The sequence below is a fragment of the Python bivittatus genome, unplaced genomic scaffold (assembly GCF_059951505.1).
Source record: "Python bivittatus isolate LINGU-HERP-01145 unplaced genomic scaffold, Pbiv_v1 ctg000350_np1212, whole genome shotgun sequence".
Taxonomy (NCBI): domain Eukaryota; kingdom Metazoa; phylum Chordata; class Lepidosauria; order Squamata; family Pythonidae; genus Python; species Python bivittatus.
The window spans coordinates 25,370,514-25,386,255 of NW_028277074.1; the positions used below are offsets into that span (position 1 = coordinate 25,370,514).

Here is a 15,742-nt window from a genome sequence, read left to right on the forward strand (position 1 = left end):
ACGCCACTATCTGCTGAGCCAGGCAAGATGGCAGAGGAGGATTCTTCTGCTACTTTACTAAAAGAGATTGTGGCTCAGGTACAACTCTTAAAGCCGATCCAACAAGATCTGGCAGAGCTTAAACGTGATTTAAAATAGATGCAAGAAAAAATGGCTCACTATAAGGATCATTCAAATACCCATGAGACTGTAACTCAAGCCAGTCATAATATTTTGGATAAATGAATAAATTCTGGAGTCACAATTGCATAGGAAAAATCTATGTGTGATTGGCATTGAAAACCCTCCAAGTCAATCAAACGTGGGTGAATTTATGGTAGATTTTTTCAGAAAACTTCTTTCTTTGGTAATTGACTTTCCAGTCGAGATTGACCATGTGATTAAAATTCCTTTAATGAGAAGGAAGACTGGAACTAGTTCCAATATTACTATTGTGCAGTTCCTCCATGTTACCACAAGAGATGAGATTTTATGTATATTTCACCAGGAAGCAGTAAAGTTTTCTTTGAAGTGGGACTCTAGTCAAAGCAAGATATCAATTTATCCTGATTTTACTAGAGGTTTCAGAAAAGAGAAAGATGTTTACAAAAGCTCAGTCTTGCCAAATCAATATAACTTTAAAATTTCATGCATTTTCCAGCTACATTCTGCATTAATCATCAAGATCAGATTCACAAATTTGATAATTCCTTGAATGCAGAGGAATCCTATCTTTAAATCTGCAGATGGACAAGCCTGATTGTGTTTCATTTCTATGGAATCTGCTGCAGGAGAAGTCAGAGTTTGTCTACAGTAAAAGCCTCAGTTTAAGTCTAGATGCCAGTATTTTTTTTTTCCTGTACTCTTGTGTGTGTTTTCGTTATTTCAAGATACAGGGTCTGGGCATACTGCCAACTCTGTTGCTTATTTTTACACACAGTACTTTTTTTCCCTTCAATTAGTAACGTTTGAAACTCTTTCATAATTTTCAGTATAAGAAGAGAGATGAAATCACCGTGCCATCCCCCCTTTGGGAAGTCATCAACTTCTGTGATTTTTCCCCCTCCCATATATTTACATACATTTTTGTTCTTTACATATATATTTTTTCTTTTTAAGATTCCTTTTCATCTTTTTATAATGTCACTTTTTAAATTTGTATGCATATAATTATGTGTTTTTTTTTCCGTTTAAGTATAGATTCTATATACACGTAAAAGAATGGTATTCGAATGTTAAATTGAGTCTTTATGGAAGTTCTATGTCTGTGAGCAAAACTAGAAAATATGTTAAATATAGAAAAGTTTATATATTTGTTAAATGATGCATAAAATGAATTGGCATTGGAAGAATATTGATAAGTGGGCCAAAATAAAATGTATGGATGAAGTTAGTTTAAATATAAAAGGGTTACAAGAATCCAAGAAACAAAATGTAATCTTAGCATATTTAAAATCATTAAGGGCAGATACTGCTTATTTACAAGAGACTCATCTAATGGAACAGGATAAATCTCTATTAATGAAAGACTGGGTGGGACAAGTTTATGTCACAGATATTTTGATGAAAGCTAAAGGTGTGACCATTCTGGTTCAAAAAGGATTCCCAATGGATGTACAAGTTATTACTGATGTAAATGGGCATTATTTAATTTTGTGTACCAAAACAGCAGAGACTGCAATAGCTATGGTTAATGGTTATGGACCAAATTTAGATTCTATGTTTTATGAATGTTTTCAACATTTGAATGAGTGTATTTATGATAAATTGATAATAGGAGGAGATTTTAATGAAATATTGGATCCTGAGCTTGATAGAAATACACTGTCAGGGAAAAAACAATCATTAGTGAGGGAAGCAACTAAGACTTATATGGAAGAACTGAATTTGGTAGACCCCCTGGTGTTTGATGTATCCAACTAAAAGAGAATATACATTTTATTCAAATGTGCATCAGAATTTTTTAAGGCTTGATTATTTTTTAATATTGTCAACTATATAATCAAATTCAAGAATGTAACACTGATGTCTGTTATGTATCTGATCATAGTGCAACCACCTTGAAATATGTGTTTCAGAAACTGGTTAAGGTATCGAGAAATTGATATCTTACTGTTTCCTTATTGAATGAAAAAGAATTTGTATAAAACAGGTAGAGACCTTATAATATTTTTATTTGAATTCAGAAACATCAAGTGCCCAAATTTTTGAATGGGAAGCACATAAAGCATACATTCGAGGTAGAATGATTGCTTATTCATCATACAAAAATAAGATTAAAAATAAAAGAGAAAATAATTTGAAAGATGAATTGAAACATTTATGGGCACAGATGGTTAGATGCCCATCTACAGTTTTATATAGAGAAATACAGAAGAAGAAATATGAATTAACTACTATAATATCGTAGCAGACAGAATTTATGCTAACATGTTTACAACAGAGATACTGGTAGAACAGTGGAAGATCCAGTAAGATCTCAGCTAATTGTGTAAAGCAAAACAAAAACAAAAACCCAAAAAACAGAACATAGGGCAATGATTCCAGTCATTAGAGCTGAAAGAGATGAAATGTATAAAACTTCAATAGATATTAATTGTCAATTTTTAAAATTTTATTCAGAATTTTATAGTAAACCAGAAGATGTATCGGATGAAGATATAGAGGCCTTTTAAAAATAAAACTAACCTGCCACATTTAAATAATACACAAAATCAACTCTTATTTGCTCCACTATCTCAGCTAGAGATTAAACAAATACTTTTAAAAATGGCAAGTGATAAAACATCAGGATTAGACGAATTCCCTATTGAGTAGTACAAAACATTTATAGATCTTTTGGTGCCAAAACTTTGTCAAGTATATGAAGAGATATTTGATAAGGGAATTTTATCACTGGCATTTAATCAGGCTTATATTACAGTTATACCAAAAGCAGGAAATGATCATACTCAGTGTAATTATTGTCCAATCTCATTAATATCGATACAAAGATTTCAACAGCAGTATTGGCAAATAGATTACAGCAAGTGATATCGTTCATTATTAAGAATGATCATGCACGGTTTATAAAAACTAGGCAGGCAGCAGACAATATTAGGTTAGTTGTAGGTTTAATAGACTTAAATAAAAACAAAGATCAATTTGTAATTTTATTATTAGATGCTGAAAAAGCCTTTGACAAAATACATAAACAATATATGTTTGCCATACTAAATAGCTTTGGATTTCCTTTGGAATGTATAAAATGGATTAAGATATTATATGAGTCACCCAGGTCTAAAGTAAAGGTTAATGGTATGTTATCTCCTACTTTTCCACTATTTAGAGAAACTAGACAAGGATGTCCACTTTCACCCTTGCTTTTTAACATTTTCATGGAACTCTTGGCTTGAGCTATTAGACAACACAGGGAGATCTACAGAGTAGTACACAACTCAGTTGAACACAAATTGGTTTTATTTGCAGATGATGTTCTTTTATTTCTAAACCTCATGCTACTATTCCAGTGTTGATGCAAAGGATAGATGCCTTTAGTAAAATAGCAGGATATTCTATTAACTGGTCCAAATTGGAATTGATGCCAAAAGGTGAAAATCTGGCTACCCATTCCTTTAAAGAATATCAATTCTGTATTTGTCTGGAATCTATTAAATATTTAGGTATGTGTATACCAAAGGATGTAACTCAGCAACATGTAACATAAATAAAATATATAGAGAGGTTTCTTCAGCTATTGATAGATGGGAGTCATTAAATCTTACCCTTTGGGGAAAGATGAACGCTCTCAAAAATAAACTTTATTCCCAGATTAATTTATAGTCTGAGAGGAATTCCAGTTTTTATATCTGGAAAATGTTTTCAGAAAATAAATTCTTAGTTTAGAAAATTTCTATGGGATTCTTCAATTCCAAGAATATCTTTACAGAAAATGCAATTATCAATTAATGAGGGAGGATTCAGTCTTCTGAATCTGGAGCTATATCATCACGCTTACCGATTATCAAGTATTAAATACTGGAAGCCAACAAGTCGTGTTAATTTTCCAATCTGGGCAACTTTGGAATATACATATATAACACCTTTGGTCGGATGGACAGTATTTGGATCTAAATATACTATAACTCTAATATCTCTGGAAACAATTTTGTCAGAAAGTTATGGAACATAATGTCTAACAAACTATTTGACTCTTTTTCCCATGCCAAATTAATCTTATGGGGAAACCCAACTTTAAAAATTGGGAAAAATATTGGATGGAAGCAGGGATATTGACTTTGGACCAACTGATAGATTATGAAGATGAATTTTTAATGTACTCTTAAGAGATAAATATCATCTATCAGATGTAACCCAATGGCAATATTTACAGCTACATTTGTTAATAACATTGCTTGGACTAGGAGCATTTTCAGCTTCTGAGACACCTGAGATATTAGAACTTGTTAAATCCTTTAAAACTAAAAAACCTACTATTAGTTTGCATAGATATTTGTTATCAATAAATCAATTTGATATGCAGATGTTAAGAGATAATGGAATAAAGAATTAGAGGTTTCTATATTGCCTAGACAATGGGGTAGTATCTTAACTTCTATAGCAAGAGCATCAATAGACCTTAAACTACAACTTATACAACAAAAAGTAATATTTAGAATTTGTTGGACTCCACGACGTCTGTATAAAAAAGGATTGTAAAAATCAGCATTTTGTTGGAGATGTAATAAAGACAATGCCTCTTTAAAGCATATGTTTTTACAATGTCCTATACTTAATAAGTTTTGGGAGAAAGTAGTGGACTATATAAATATGATTGTGCGACAAAAACTAAAATTTTCAGAGGATAATATTCTTTTGAACTATATACCTTGTACATGGAATTTGACATTTGGATGATGTAAATGGATTCTTTGTGCCCTTACTATGGCCAAAAGACTGATAGTGAAGCATTGGAGATATATATGCATGGCCCCATTTATTCAATGGATTAAAGACCTGATTGCACTTGTCACTTATGAGTGGACTGCCTGTAGACAAAGACTTTGTATGCACAAGTATAATGAAATATGGGGCTCATTTATACAAAATACAGTAGGTTAAAAAGAAAAAAAAATGACAATCATATATATCTATTAGATATATACATATATTTGAATAATATTTGTATTAGATAAGAATATATAGAATCGAAATTGGTTATTGTTATAATTAACCCTTTTTCTCTGTTGTACTTTTTCACTTTTTTATTAAACCACCTTTGGTTTTTTTTCCCCTCCTTTTTGTAATAAAAAAAAATAAAACATAAATAAAAAATGGAGAATCTGGCAGGGGAGGTTACAAGCTGCTCGGGTAAGTCTTCCCCACCCACCTGGCCTTTCTTCACTTGTACACACTGCTGCCTCATTCCCCTTTGCTCACTTGCATGCACTGCACCCTCTTTCCCCCTTTCGTTTACATGCATGCACCCACCATCTTCCTCCTCCTCCCTTGAGTTTGGGTAATGAAGGAAAAAGTTTGGGAAGCACTGATTTAAAATAAAGCCTGCAACTAAATTCCTTTGTGTGTATATGCATTTATTCTGGGACAGGATCCTGCACTGTGCCTGCCTATCCTGTAAGTTTCCTATAAATGCCCTCATTCCAGCATAGCTGCTCTATACAAGCTCCTATTCTGTTCTCCCTGCCTTTCACAGAGCTACCCAGCTACCCTACCATGACTCCCTGTGCATGTTATACCCCACCTTATATTTCCCTTCTCCTGCTGACATCCCTCAACTTCAACCCCTGGGGACATGCCAGATAATAAAAATACAACTGCTATCATGCGGAAGACTGAAAACATTTTTAACATTAAAAAGTGTTTCCCTTATTCAAAAGGTTTGGGAATCATTGGCTTAGAAAGCCAAGGGGTTTGGGCGATTAAGTCACTTTTTTTAGCACAATTTGCTCATAATACATTTATATAAATGAGTAGCTATCACCAACTTACATGAATTTCAAATTTCCAGCCACTCACTGCCTCATCCGTAAGGATTTTTGTGAAAGAAATTGTTAACCCATCTCGAAAAAATCGCTGACATGCCTCACTTTTAACATCAAGACCTACATTAAAAAAAAAAGTTTAATAAAATTATTTCTATGAATATTCATATTGTGGTCAAAACATACAAACAGCAGCAAATCATTCACAATTTGCTTCAAAAGAAAGCCATTTTAAACTCTTTGTGAGCCTTAGATATCTATTGTACTTTATCAAAATTGCATAAAACTGAAAGTTAATTTCTTTAGTAAATTAAAATAATTTAATACTATAGAATATTAATAGTGAAGAATCTGACTTGGAAGAAAAAATAATCAGAACACAAATAACTGAGATGGAAGGAAGACTTATGAAAAGATAAATGTTTCTGAGTGGTTACGCAAGAAAAAGGAACAAAAAGTTACTGATAACACATTACATTGTTACATTGGACCGAACATTAACTTTTAAAAGACACTGTTGCAATTTAAAGCAAAAGATCTCCACCCCTAATAATCTCCTCAGAAAGTTGGCTGGAACTATCTGGGCTGCCCATCCCATTATTTACGAATGGCTGCCCTTGCCTTGTGTTACTCGGCAGCAGAGTATGCCTGCCCTGTTTGGGGCCAGTCTGCACACTCTATACATGTGGATAGGGCGCTTAGTGATACATGTCACATCATCACTGGATGTCTGTGCCCCACTCCACTTGATAAACTGTATATCTTGGAGGAGAAAGCCCCACCGCGTGTTAGAAGGAGTGTGGCACAAGACGTGGAATATGGAAAGGTGTTACATGATCCGGCACACCCATTATTTGGCCAAGTACCTCCTACAAAAAAATTGAAATCAAGAAGGAGCTTTTTAGACTGCGCCGAGGAGATTGTTACCACACCTCAAACAGAATGATTAAAAAGATGGAAATCTCAGGCAAAACATCATTATGATTGGATAGAACTGCTTGAGGAGTTGCCTGGAGGTTCGGAGGAGGAGTGGATGGTTTGGAGATGTTTAAACAGACTGCGCACTGGTTTAGCTAGAATTAAAGACCATATGGAAAAATGGGGGTTTCTCTTTGAGGACAAGGATATTTACTACGAATGTGGCACTATTCAAACAACTATCCATCTTTTACAGTGTCCCTTGGGACCGACATGCACACAGAATGACTTGCTGGTCAGAAATACTTTTGCCATCAATGTGGCCCGGCATTGGGCAAGAATTATATAAATCTATACTTTTATTAAAGTTTTCAATTTTTTAAATTTAAATTAATAATTTCCCCTTTTCTAGTTCCTGCATTTCTGACACGAGACGAGACTGATAACACAATGCCTGTTTAAGACAATTTCCAATTCACACAGATAAGCTTTTAAAATGTAGCCAGGGATAGAAAGTAGAACTGCAAATGAATATCACTGGAGAAATTAATATAGCTAGGTTGAGTTCAACTGTGTTCACATACACATTCTAGAAAAAGGAGTTCAAAATGTAAGAGGATTCAAGCCAGAGAATTTCTGATTAATTACTCATCTCTGTTTTACAAGAATTGTTAAATTACTGATACTCTCTTTAATTATACTAAGGCGTTCCCTACCCAAATAGGAGAAAACATTTTTACAAAACAAGTTTTTCAGTGAGTCAACCAGGAACCAGTCCATTTTTCTTAATGTTTTATTTTTTAGCTTACCCTTTTTACTAAGCTCAATAGCAGCTTCCAGAAGAACTTCTAACTCTCCCTTAGGCAATACAGGAACAACCCATCGAGGTCTAAGAAAACATAAGAATATACTCCATTTTACATTACATCTAAATTTTCCCCATTTGTGTATTTTATCCCAAATATCTGGGCCACAAATTAAGATACACTTAAGAAAAATCTGCCCTAATTTGATACCATTCTTTGTAAACAATTCAACTTTTTACATCCACTCGTTTAGCAACTGAGGTCCATTCCAATGACCAGGGTGGTAAGCAAAATGGTTGCTACATGGGAGAGGGAGAGGGAGAGGGAGAGGGAGAGATGTTGTGAAGCTCACTGGGTTGCTGCCATCTCATTCAGATCAAGTTCTCATATAGCTACACCAGCATTATTCTTACTCCGGCATACGTTATTGTCAGGCATACAAAATTTGGTCATAAATGCACAGATTGGTCAGAAAATGAATTTTTTATTTCTGTCGTATTTGCGATGGTCACTAACTGAGGTAGTTGCCAAACACAGAGTGGGTATATTTACTTAAATACTACTGGAATGTATCCAAAATGCTAACAGAAGTTAACTGCACAACTGTTACAACTTTTAATAATTACAAAAATGTTAAAGAAATAACCTGTTGATCATGTCATCCAATTTTGCCAAATCAGTGTGTGGAAATGCAGGCTCTTCATCTTCAAGTTGTGGTGGGGCATCACCTTGACCCTGTTCATCAGGGGGGGTAGCTGGGGAATTCTCATTTGAAGAATCAGGTGAAGAAGTCTGAAATGGAAACTATGTATTTCAATGAACTATTCAAATTCCATCATTTTTGCTTATAGCTTCACTGTGAGTATTTAAACAAGACTCAAAATTGAGATCCTGGAAAGGTTAGGAAGGTTGATTATCGTTTTCTGATTAGTTAGGTTTTTAAATTCAAGACATTACTAAAACGTAACCGTGTGCTAATATTTCCAAGTATGGTCAATGACAGACCTGCTTTGTTCTTCTTACAACCACACTAATACACTTGTCACTCTCATTCCACTGCTACACGTACAGTATTTATTTTCACTTTATCGCAAGCTTGTGTGTTTAACTTTTGACTACAGTAATGGCATCTAGAGATCTCGGATTTCTCTTTTTGATAGGATACTAATTTAATTTTTTTTTAATTATATTTCTCCAAAATTAATGAAATTTTAATATGGTATCTGTTTCTAACCCTGCTAAAACGTGTGATCATTTAGGGTCTCTATATCATCTAAAAATATGAAATAGCACTCATGCCACCTACACAAAATAAATCTTTGATAAAGCTTAGGTTCAGAGTGCCATGAACTTAAACACTTTGCATGCCAAGAATTCTTCCAGATGAGAGGAAAATACACTATCCACCACTGTGCTCCTCTTTTAATTCCTGCTGATTGCCTCAGTGTTCCTAGTATAATTTATATTATCGTATATCAATTGTTTCTCTGTTAGTATAGAAAGCATAAATTTTCTCAGGAATACTGACAATCTTCCCAGTCCATCAAATGCATTATTTCTACTGTAGGATCATCAAAACACTAATGCAGTTACCCTCCTTGTAGAGCAAGAGTGGTTAGATTATACTAAAGAGCTAAAAATGCACTCCTATCCTCATCCTGACATTGAACAAGGCACACCCATAGCAAGCATAAACATCTGATTATCAAACCCAATCAAAATTTCTGGAGCCTTGCTTATAAAGCATGTTACTTTATGAATATTTTAAAAACATATATCACAGTATAGGTATCCCTCACTTACTGATGATAATCAGGACCGGGAACTCCTTCACTAAGTGGTACAGTTATAAGGTGCGATGTCACATGACCGTGCCAACTTACAATGGCAGTTCCAGCAGTCCCAGTCTGTTGTTAGATGAATCCCGTGTGGTCACAGCATCCCTCGGTCACATGATCGCCATTTGTGACTTCCTGCTGGCTTCCCCACTGACTGCTTGTTAGAAGCCAGCAGTGAAGGTTGCAAATGGAGATCATGTGACTATGATCATGCTGCAACATCGTAACTGTGAGCTGGTTGCCAAGTGCCTGAATCGCAATCATGTGACTGCAGAGATGCTGCGATGGCTGCAATTATGAGGACCTGTCATAAAGCTCCCTCATTCAGTGCTGTTGTAACTTTGAATGGCCGCTGAATGAGTGGACGTTAAGTGAGGACTACCTGAATTTGCAGCCAACAGTAGCTTCCTACTATCAATTCTGGAATTTCATATAACAGCAAGAATTATAAAAGAAGAACTAATTAGACTTATTGTTACATTTAGTTGAAAGTATCTGTATTTTGCAAAGATATATTCAGCATACCTGATTCTGCTGGAGTGGAGGCTGGGACTGTCCATCAGGAGCCTGTCCCTGACTGTCATTCCCTCCCACTGGAGAGCCACGAGTCGTGGCTGTCATACTCGAAACAGGGCAGATTTTTGCAATTTTGTCTGCTTATGTAGTTGTTGAGAGAGAAAAACTTATAGTCCGCTTAATAAAGTTGAAGTACCAGCGTAGATCTGTTTTAAAAAGCTCCAACTCAAGAACAAGCCATCTTGCAGAGACCATTGCATAACCTGAAAGATAATTTAATACATCATGTTGTTTTAAGTATTATCTTGAACATACAAAAATAATGCCATTCAAGGAACAGAAACATTCTCTCTTTCTTATAAATCCACCCAAGAATCAGATTATCTAAGGAACTATTACAGTGAGGGCGAACCTATGACACGCGTGTCAAAGGTGACATGCCACAATGTTTTGGGTGATGCCAGTGTTCACCAACACCCAACAACTATTCTCCCTATTTGAGTTACCAAAGAAACTGAGGTTTTACTCGTATTTCATTTCTGTAATTATTTGATGTTTCTTTATATAATGCATAGTTTCTTTATATAACACACAAATGGACTCTATTTTTTTTTAAATAAATGAATATGTAAAGAATTGTTTCTCTTTTGTTCAGGGGGCAAGGTGACACGTCAGCAGAGTCAAGTTAGGCATTTTCTGGATTTTTGACACGCCAAGCCCAAAAGGTTCACCATCACTGGCCTATTATATTCTTCTAGAACTAAACAATGGGAATAAATGAATTTACCCCATGAGCTTCAATTCCACGACCCAACCACCTTTCTTTTCTCTTAGAATGTATCTGTTTTATATTTTAGAAAAACATTATCATTTGGCATTGCAAAAACAACACTGTGCCAACACAGAGCACTTAGAAATGTTAACCTATGGCCAATACTGGGCCAGTTTTAATTAGTGGTTCCTTGTTAATTCTCCTGATAAAGCTCTATTTCAAATAATATGTAAGTAAAATGTATGTGTCCAGCCAACCTCTGCTGATCTAAAAACGTTAATGAGTACTAAACCAGGTAACACATGGATGTAAGATCATCAGAAAATATTAGGACTGTATGTTAGACTGGGAAGTCAAAACAAAAGAAAATAAAAAATCTCAGAAGCAAGCAATAGCAAATCCCTTCCTACTGTTGCCAAGACAATTCCACAGATATGTCCAGGAAATCACCAGGAGGCTACCTTAAGTTGAAGGAGACTTTCACATTTACAGTACATAGAAGTCAGTTTTGAAGATCTGAGCAACAAATTAACAGCTATTTATATTCAACTATTAAACTGAATAGTTTAAATTTACCAGAACATTTAAAACAGACACTAGACTGCGCTAAAGTGTATTCAACGGCTCTTCAGTGTCACAACTCTTTTTCTATATACTGTATGCTACAAGATATAAGATAGAGTGTGGCACATTATTATTAATATTTAATAAGTATTTTATTTCATCTGCTACCCCCATTCCACAGGATAATGAAATGTTTACAATTTTTTTTGAGCCTGATTCACTTGTCCTAGCATATCAGAGCATCTTAGTGAAGGCTATAGAACAAATTTAGATAGAATACAGACTAGATGATATCAGTAGTTACTAAGATGAACTATCTAAATAGGTCTAAAGACAAACTGTAACCAGCATTTAAATCAGAAAGACAAAACTGGAAGTAAATTGCTTGCTTATACAGGTGATCCTCGCTTAATCACCACTCATTCAGCAACTATTTGAACTTCTGACAGTGCTGAATGAGTGGTAGTTACAAACAGTCCTCAAAGTTCCAGCTGGTGCAGCGTTCCTGCAGTCACATGATCGCAATCTGGGCACTTGGCAACAGGCCTGGATTTCCAACCATTGCAGCGTGCCACGGTCACTTGATTGCAATTTGTGACCTTCCCTGCTGGCTTCCCACAAGCAAAGTCAGTAGGAAGCTGGCAAGAAGTCAGAAGTTGCAATCACGTGAGGTCCTTGCTTAACAACGTGCTCAGTCCTCATTTAACAATGGTAACAGGGACTGCCGGAACTGCTGTCACTAAGCGGTGTGTTCCTGTGACATCACGCTTTATGACTGCATTACTTAGCAACGGCAGTTCCGATCCCAAGTGCTGTTGTTAACTGAGAACTACCTGTATTTTCTAAGATAGACTTCCACTCCAAAATTACAATATCAGACTATTCTATTGTTACAAAGATTAGTCGCTTTGAAGATTCAAGTTTAGACTCAAAAGATATTTGTTTTCATTTGTACACACATGATTACTTCACTTGCTTCAGCAGTCAGAAATATAAAGAAAGGCACTGCACAGGAACGTTATATTAGTTACTTTTACAACAGTTGTAGATCAACATTCAGAACCTGCAATATAATCTAATCATAACAACTTGGGGATAATGTAAAGTTTTGGGCTGGTACCAGAGAAATCCAGGTTCAGCCACAGTAACTCACTAGGTGATTTTGGGCCAGTTACTCTCTCTCAGCCCAATCTACAGTATTTCAGAATTTTCAATATTTCTGCATAAACATGAGCTAAAATGTGATCTGTTCTCCACACAAGTCCTAAAACTAGATAAAGAGAACCGAATTAAACAAATAAGTCAAAAGCATTATACTAGTTCACTGATTTATTGAGGAAAATGACTCAAAGCTACACATTTGTGTGGCAGATGTGAATCTCTAGCATTATCAGTTCATTTGAAGGAGAAATTAGAGTCAGGTGTTTCAATCAATGGGATGATAATCAGGTATGAGTGTGGGAGGTCCTACCTTATTTAAAGAACAAAATTCTGGGCATTCACTATCAAAAAATGATCTTCACAACACAGGTATGAGGAAGTGTGTCATGGCTTGAAGAAAGGAAACTTCTGAGGACCTCCGAAAAAGAGTGGTTGATACCAGGCTGGTAAAGATTACAAAACTATTTCCAAAGAGTTTGAACTCCACCAGTCCACTGTCAGGCAAATTGTGCATAAATGGAGGCAATTCAACATCACTGTTAGCCTCCCCAGGAGTGGTTGACCAACCAAGATCATACCAAAAGCAAGGTGTGTAACACTGTGGGATGTCTCAAACCCCAGAATAACATCTAAGGAGTTAAAGGCCTCTCTTGCATTGGCAAATGTCACTGTTCATGAGACCACCATCAGGAAAACACTGAACAACAATGATGTGCATGGCAGGGTTGCAAGGAGAAAGCCACTACTCTCCAAAAAGAACATTGCTACCCATCTATAGTTTGCAAAAGACTACATGGATAAGCCAGAAGGCTACTGGAAGAAAGTTCTGTGGACGGATAAGACCAAAAGAAAATGTTCAGGTTTGAATGAAAAGTGTTATGTTTGGTGAAAGGCAAATACTGCATTCCAGCATAAGAATCTTATCCCATCTGTGAAACATGATGGTGACAGTATTATGGTTTGGGCCTGCTTTGCTGCCTCTGGATCAGATGACTTGCTATCATTGATAGAACTACAAATTCGGAATTGTACCTGCAGATTCTACAAGAAAATGCCAGGGTATCTGTCCATGAACTGAAGCTCAAAAGAAAGTGGATCATCCAGCAAGACAATGACCCAAAATACCACAAGCTGTATGATCCAAGAATGGTTAAAGCAGAAAAAAATTGTTTTGGAATAGCCAAGTCAAAGTCCTGACCTCAATCCTGTAGAAATGTTGTAGAAAGACCTGAAGTGGGCAGTTCACCTACATCCCTGAATTGAAACTGTTCTGTAAGGAGGAATGGACTAAAATTCCTCCAAGCCAATGTGCAGGACTGACACACAGTTATTGGAAACATTTAGTTGCAGTTATTGTTGCCGAAGAGCAGACACACCAGTTACTGAAAGCAAAGGTTCACATACTTTTGCCACATACAAATATGTCACTCTGGATCATTTTCCTCAATAAATCAATGAACAAGTATGTTTTTGACTCATTTGCCTAACTGGCTTCTCTTTAACTAGTTTTAGGACTTGTGTGGAGAACAGACCACGTTTTAGGTCATATTTATGCAGAAATATTGAAAATTCAAAAGGGTTCACAAACTTTTAAGCACCACTGAATATCACAGGATGGTTGTTGTGGGGAAATATAAGGAGGAACTATTATGTATGCCACCTTGAGCTCCTTAATGAAAGGTAGGATGTAAATCAAACAATAAAATGAGTTGTTTCACATTATATTGCCTGTCATTTATTTTAAAAAATACAAAGCATTATACTTTTATTGGAATAATGAAAAAAATGCCAACTTGGCTCACTAAATTTAAGTGTATGTTTAAGCAAGCAACCGTTTAAAGGTAGGATATGACAAAATGTTCATTCTTTCAACTACTCAATAAAATCTGCCTGGTACAGGGTTAGAGATTAAAGGTAAAAGCTTGTATCAATCTGTTGTGGCTGAAGCAATGGTTTTGCACAAAATGGTAAGCTATAAGGTTTTTTAGTGAAACTGGGTCCTCTTTCTATGTGGAATAGCTAAAGTATTACAGTACCTATTTGTGGTTTATCTGAATGCAATAAGCATGCTATTTCTGGGTGGCTTTGTTGGAAGAACTACAGTGGTAAGAGAAGGTATGTGAATCCTTTAGAACTATCCATAATTTTGAGATACAGTGACCAACAATGTAATCAGTTTAATTAAATATTGATAAAGAATTGTTAAAAAAAACACTCAAAACAGTGTATCTTTTCATGTCTTAATTGTATGTATTGAGGCAATACTCACTGTCTTTATCGAATAAAATATATGAAATTTTAGTTTTAGAAATTAGTTTCACTTCATTTAGCAACAATGGCTTTGGCCAATATTTCCTGTAGCTGTCAATCAAACCTGTACATTAGCATAGAAATACTTTGGCCCATTTCTCTTTGAAGAATTGCATCAACTTGTTAATAGCTTGGAGCTTTCTTACATGAACTATCTGCTTTAGATCACAACACAACACTTCAGTTGGGTTAAGGTCAGCTTTGACTTGAACATTACAAAGTACAAAATTTCTTTGCTTTAGCTATTCTGCTGTAAATATATGTGTGTATTTAGTACTGCTGTGCTATATGACCAACATTAGCTTGCAGACAGATGCCCTGATACCGTCTTGTAGAATTTGCTTTTGCAATCCAGTATCTATTATTTTCTCAATGATTGTGAGCCAGCTAGTCCTAAAATCCCTGCTGCCATGTTTCGCAGTTGGGATGAGATTGTTTTGCTGAAATGTGGTGTGTGTATGCGTGTGCCCATAAATAACATCTCATTAATGTAAAGAAATTCCATTTTCATCTTATCTCTCCAAAGTACAGGTAGTCCTTGCTTAATGATGGTAATTGGGACCAGTGATACCATTGCTAAGCGACGCAGTTGTAAAGTGCTATGTCATGTGACCGCACCAACTTACAATGGCAGTTGCAGTAGTTCCAGTTGCTGCTGTTAGGCAAATCCCATGGAGTCCCAGTGTCCCATGGCCACGTGATCGCCATTTGCAACCTCTTGCTGGCTTGTCAGAAGCTGGCAGTGAAGGTCGCAAATGGCGATCATGTGACCGTGGGACATTGTGACTATCATAATTGCATGTCAGTTGCCAAGCACTTGAATTGCAAATGTGACTGCGGGGATTCTGCAATGGCCGCAATTACAAGGAACCGTCGTTAAGTCTCCTCATTCAGCAC

At 35.8% G+C, this 15,742-nt stretch overlaps 1 protein-coding gene across 5 annotated transcripts in view; it reads right to left on the reverse strand.

Moving 5' to 3' along the window:
• Positions 1-15,742, reverse strand: part of USP9X (ubiquitin specific peptidase 9 X-linked) — a 124,461-nt gene that overhangs the window by 77,430 nt on the left and 31,289 nt on the right. For all 5 annotated transcript variants that reach the window (XM_088144758.1, XM_088144754.1, XM_088144756.1 and 2 more), the window contains 4 exons: positions 10,048-10,301; positions 8,331-8,476; positions 7,688-7,767; positions 5,968-6,080 (listed from right to left, as the gene is read on the reverse strand). In XM_088144758.1, the coding sequence (XP_088000884.1) occupies positions 5,968-6,080; positions 7,688-7,767; positions 8,331-8,476; positions 10,048-10,143 (435 nt within the window). In that variant the 5' untranslated portion in view covers positions 10,144-10,301. The remainder of the gene's footprint in view (positions 1-5,967; positions 6,081-7,687; positions 7,768-8,330; positions 8,477-10,047; positions 10,302-15,742) is intronic.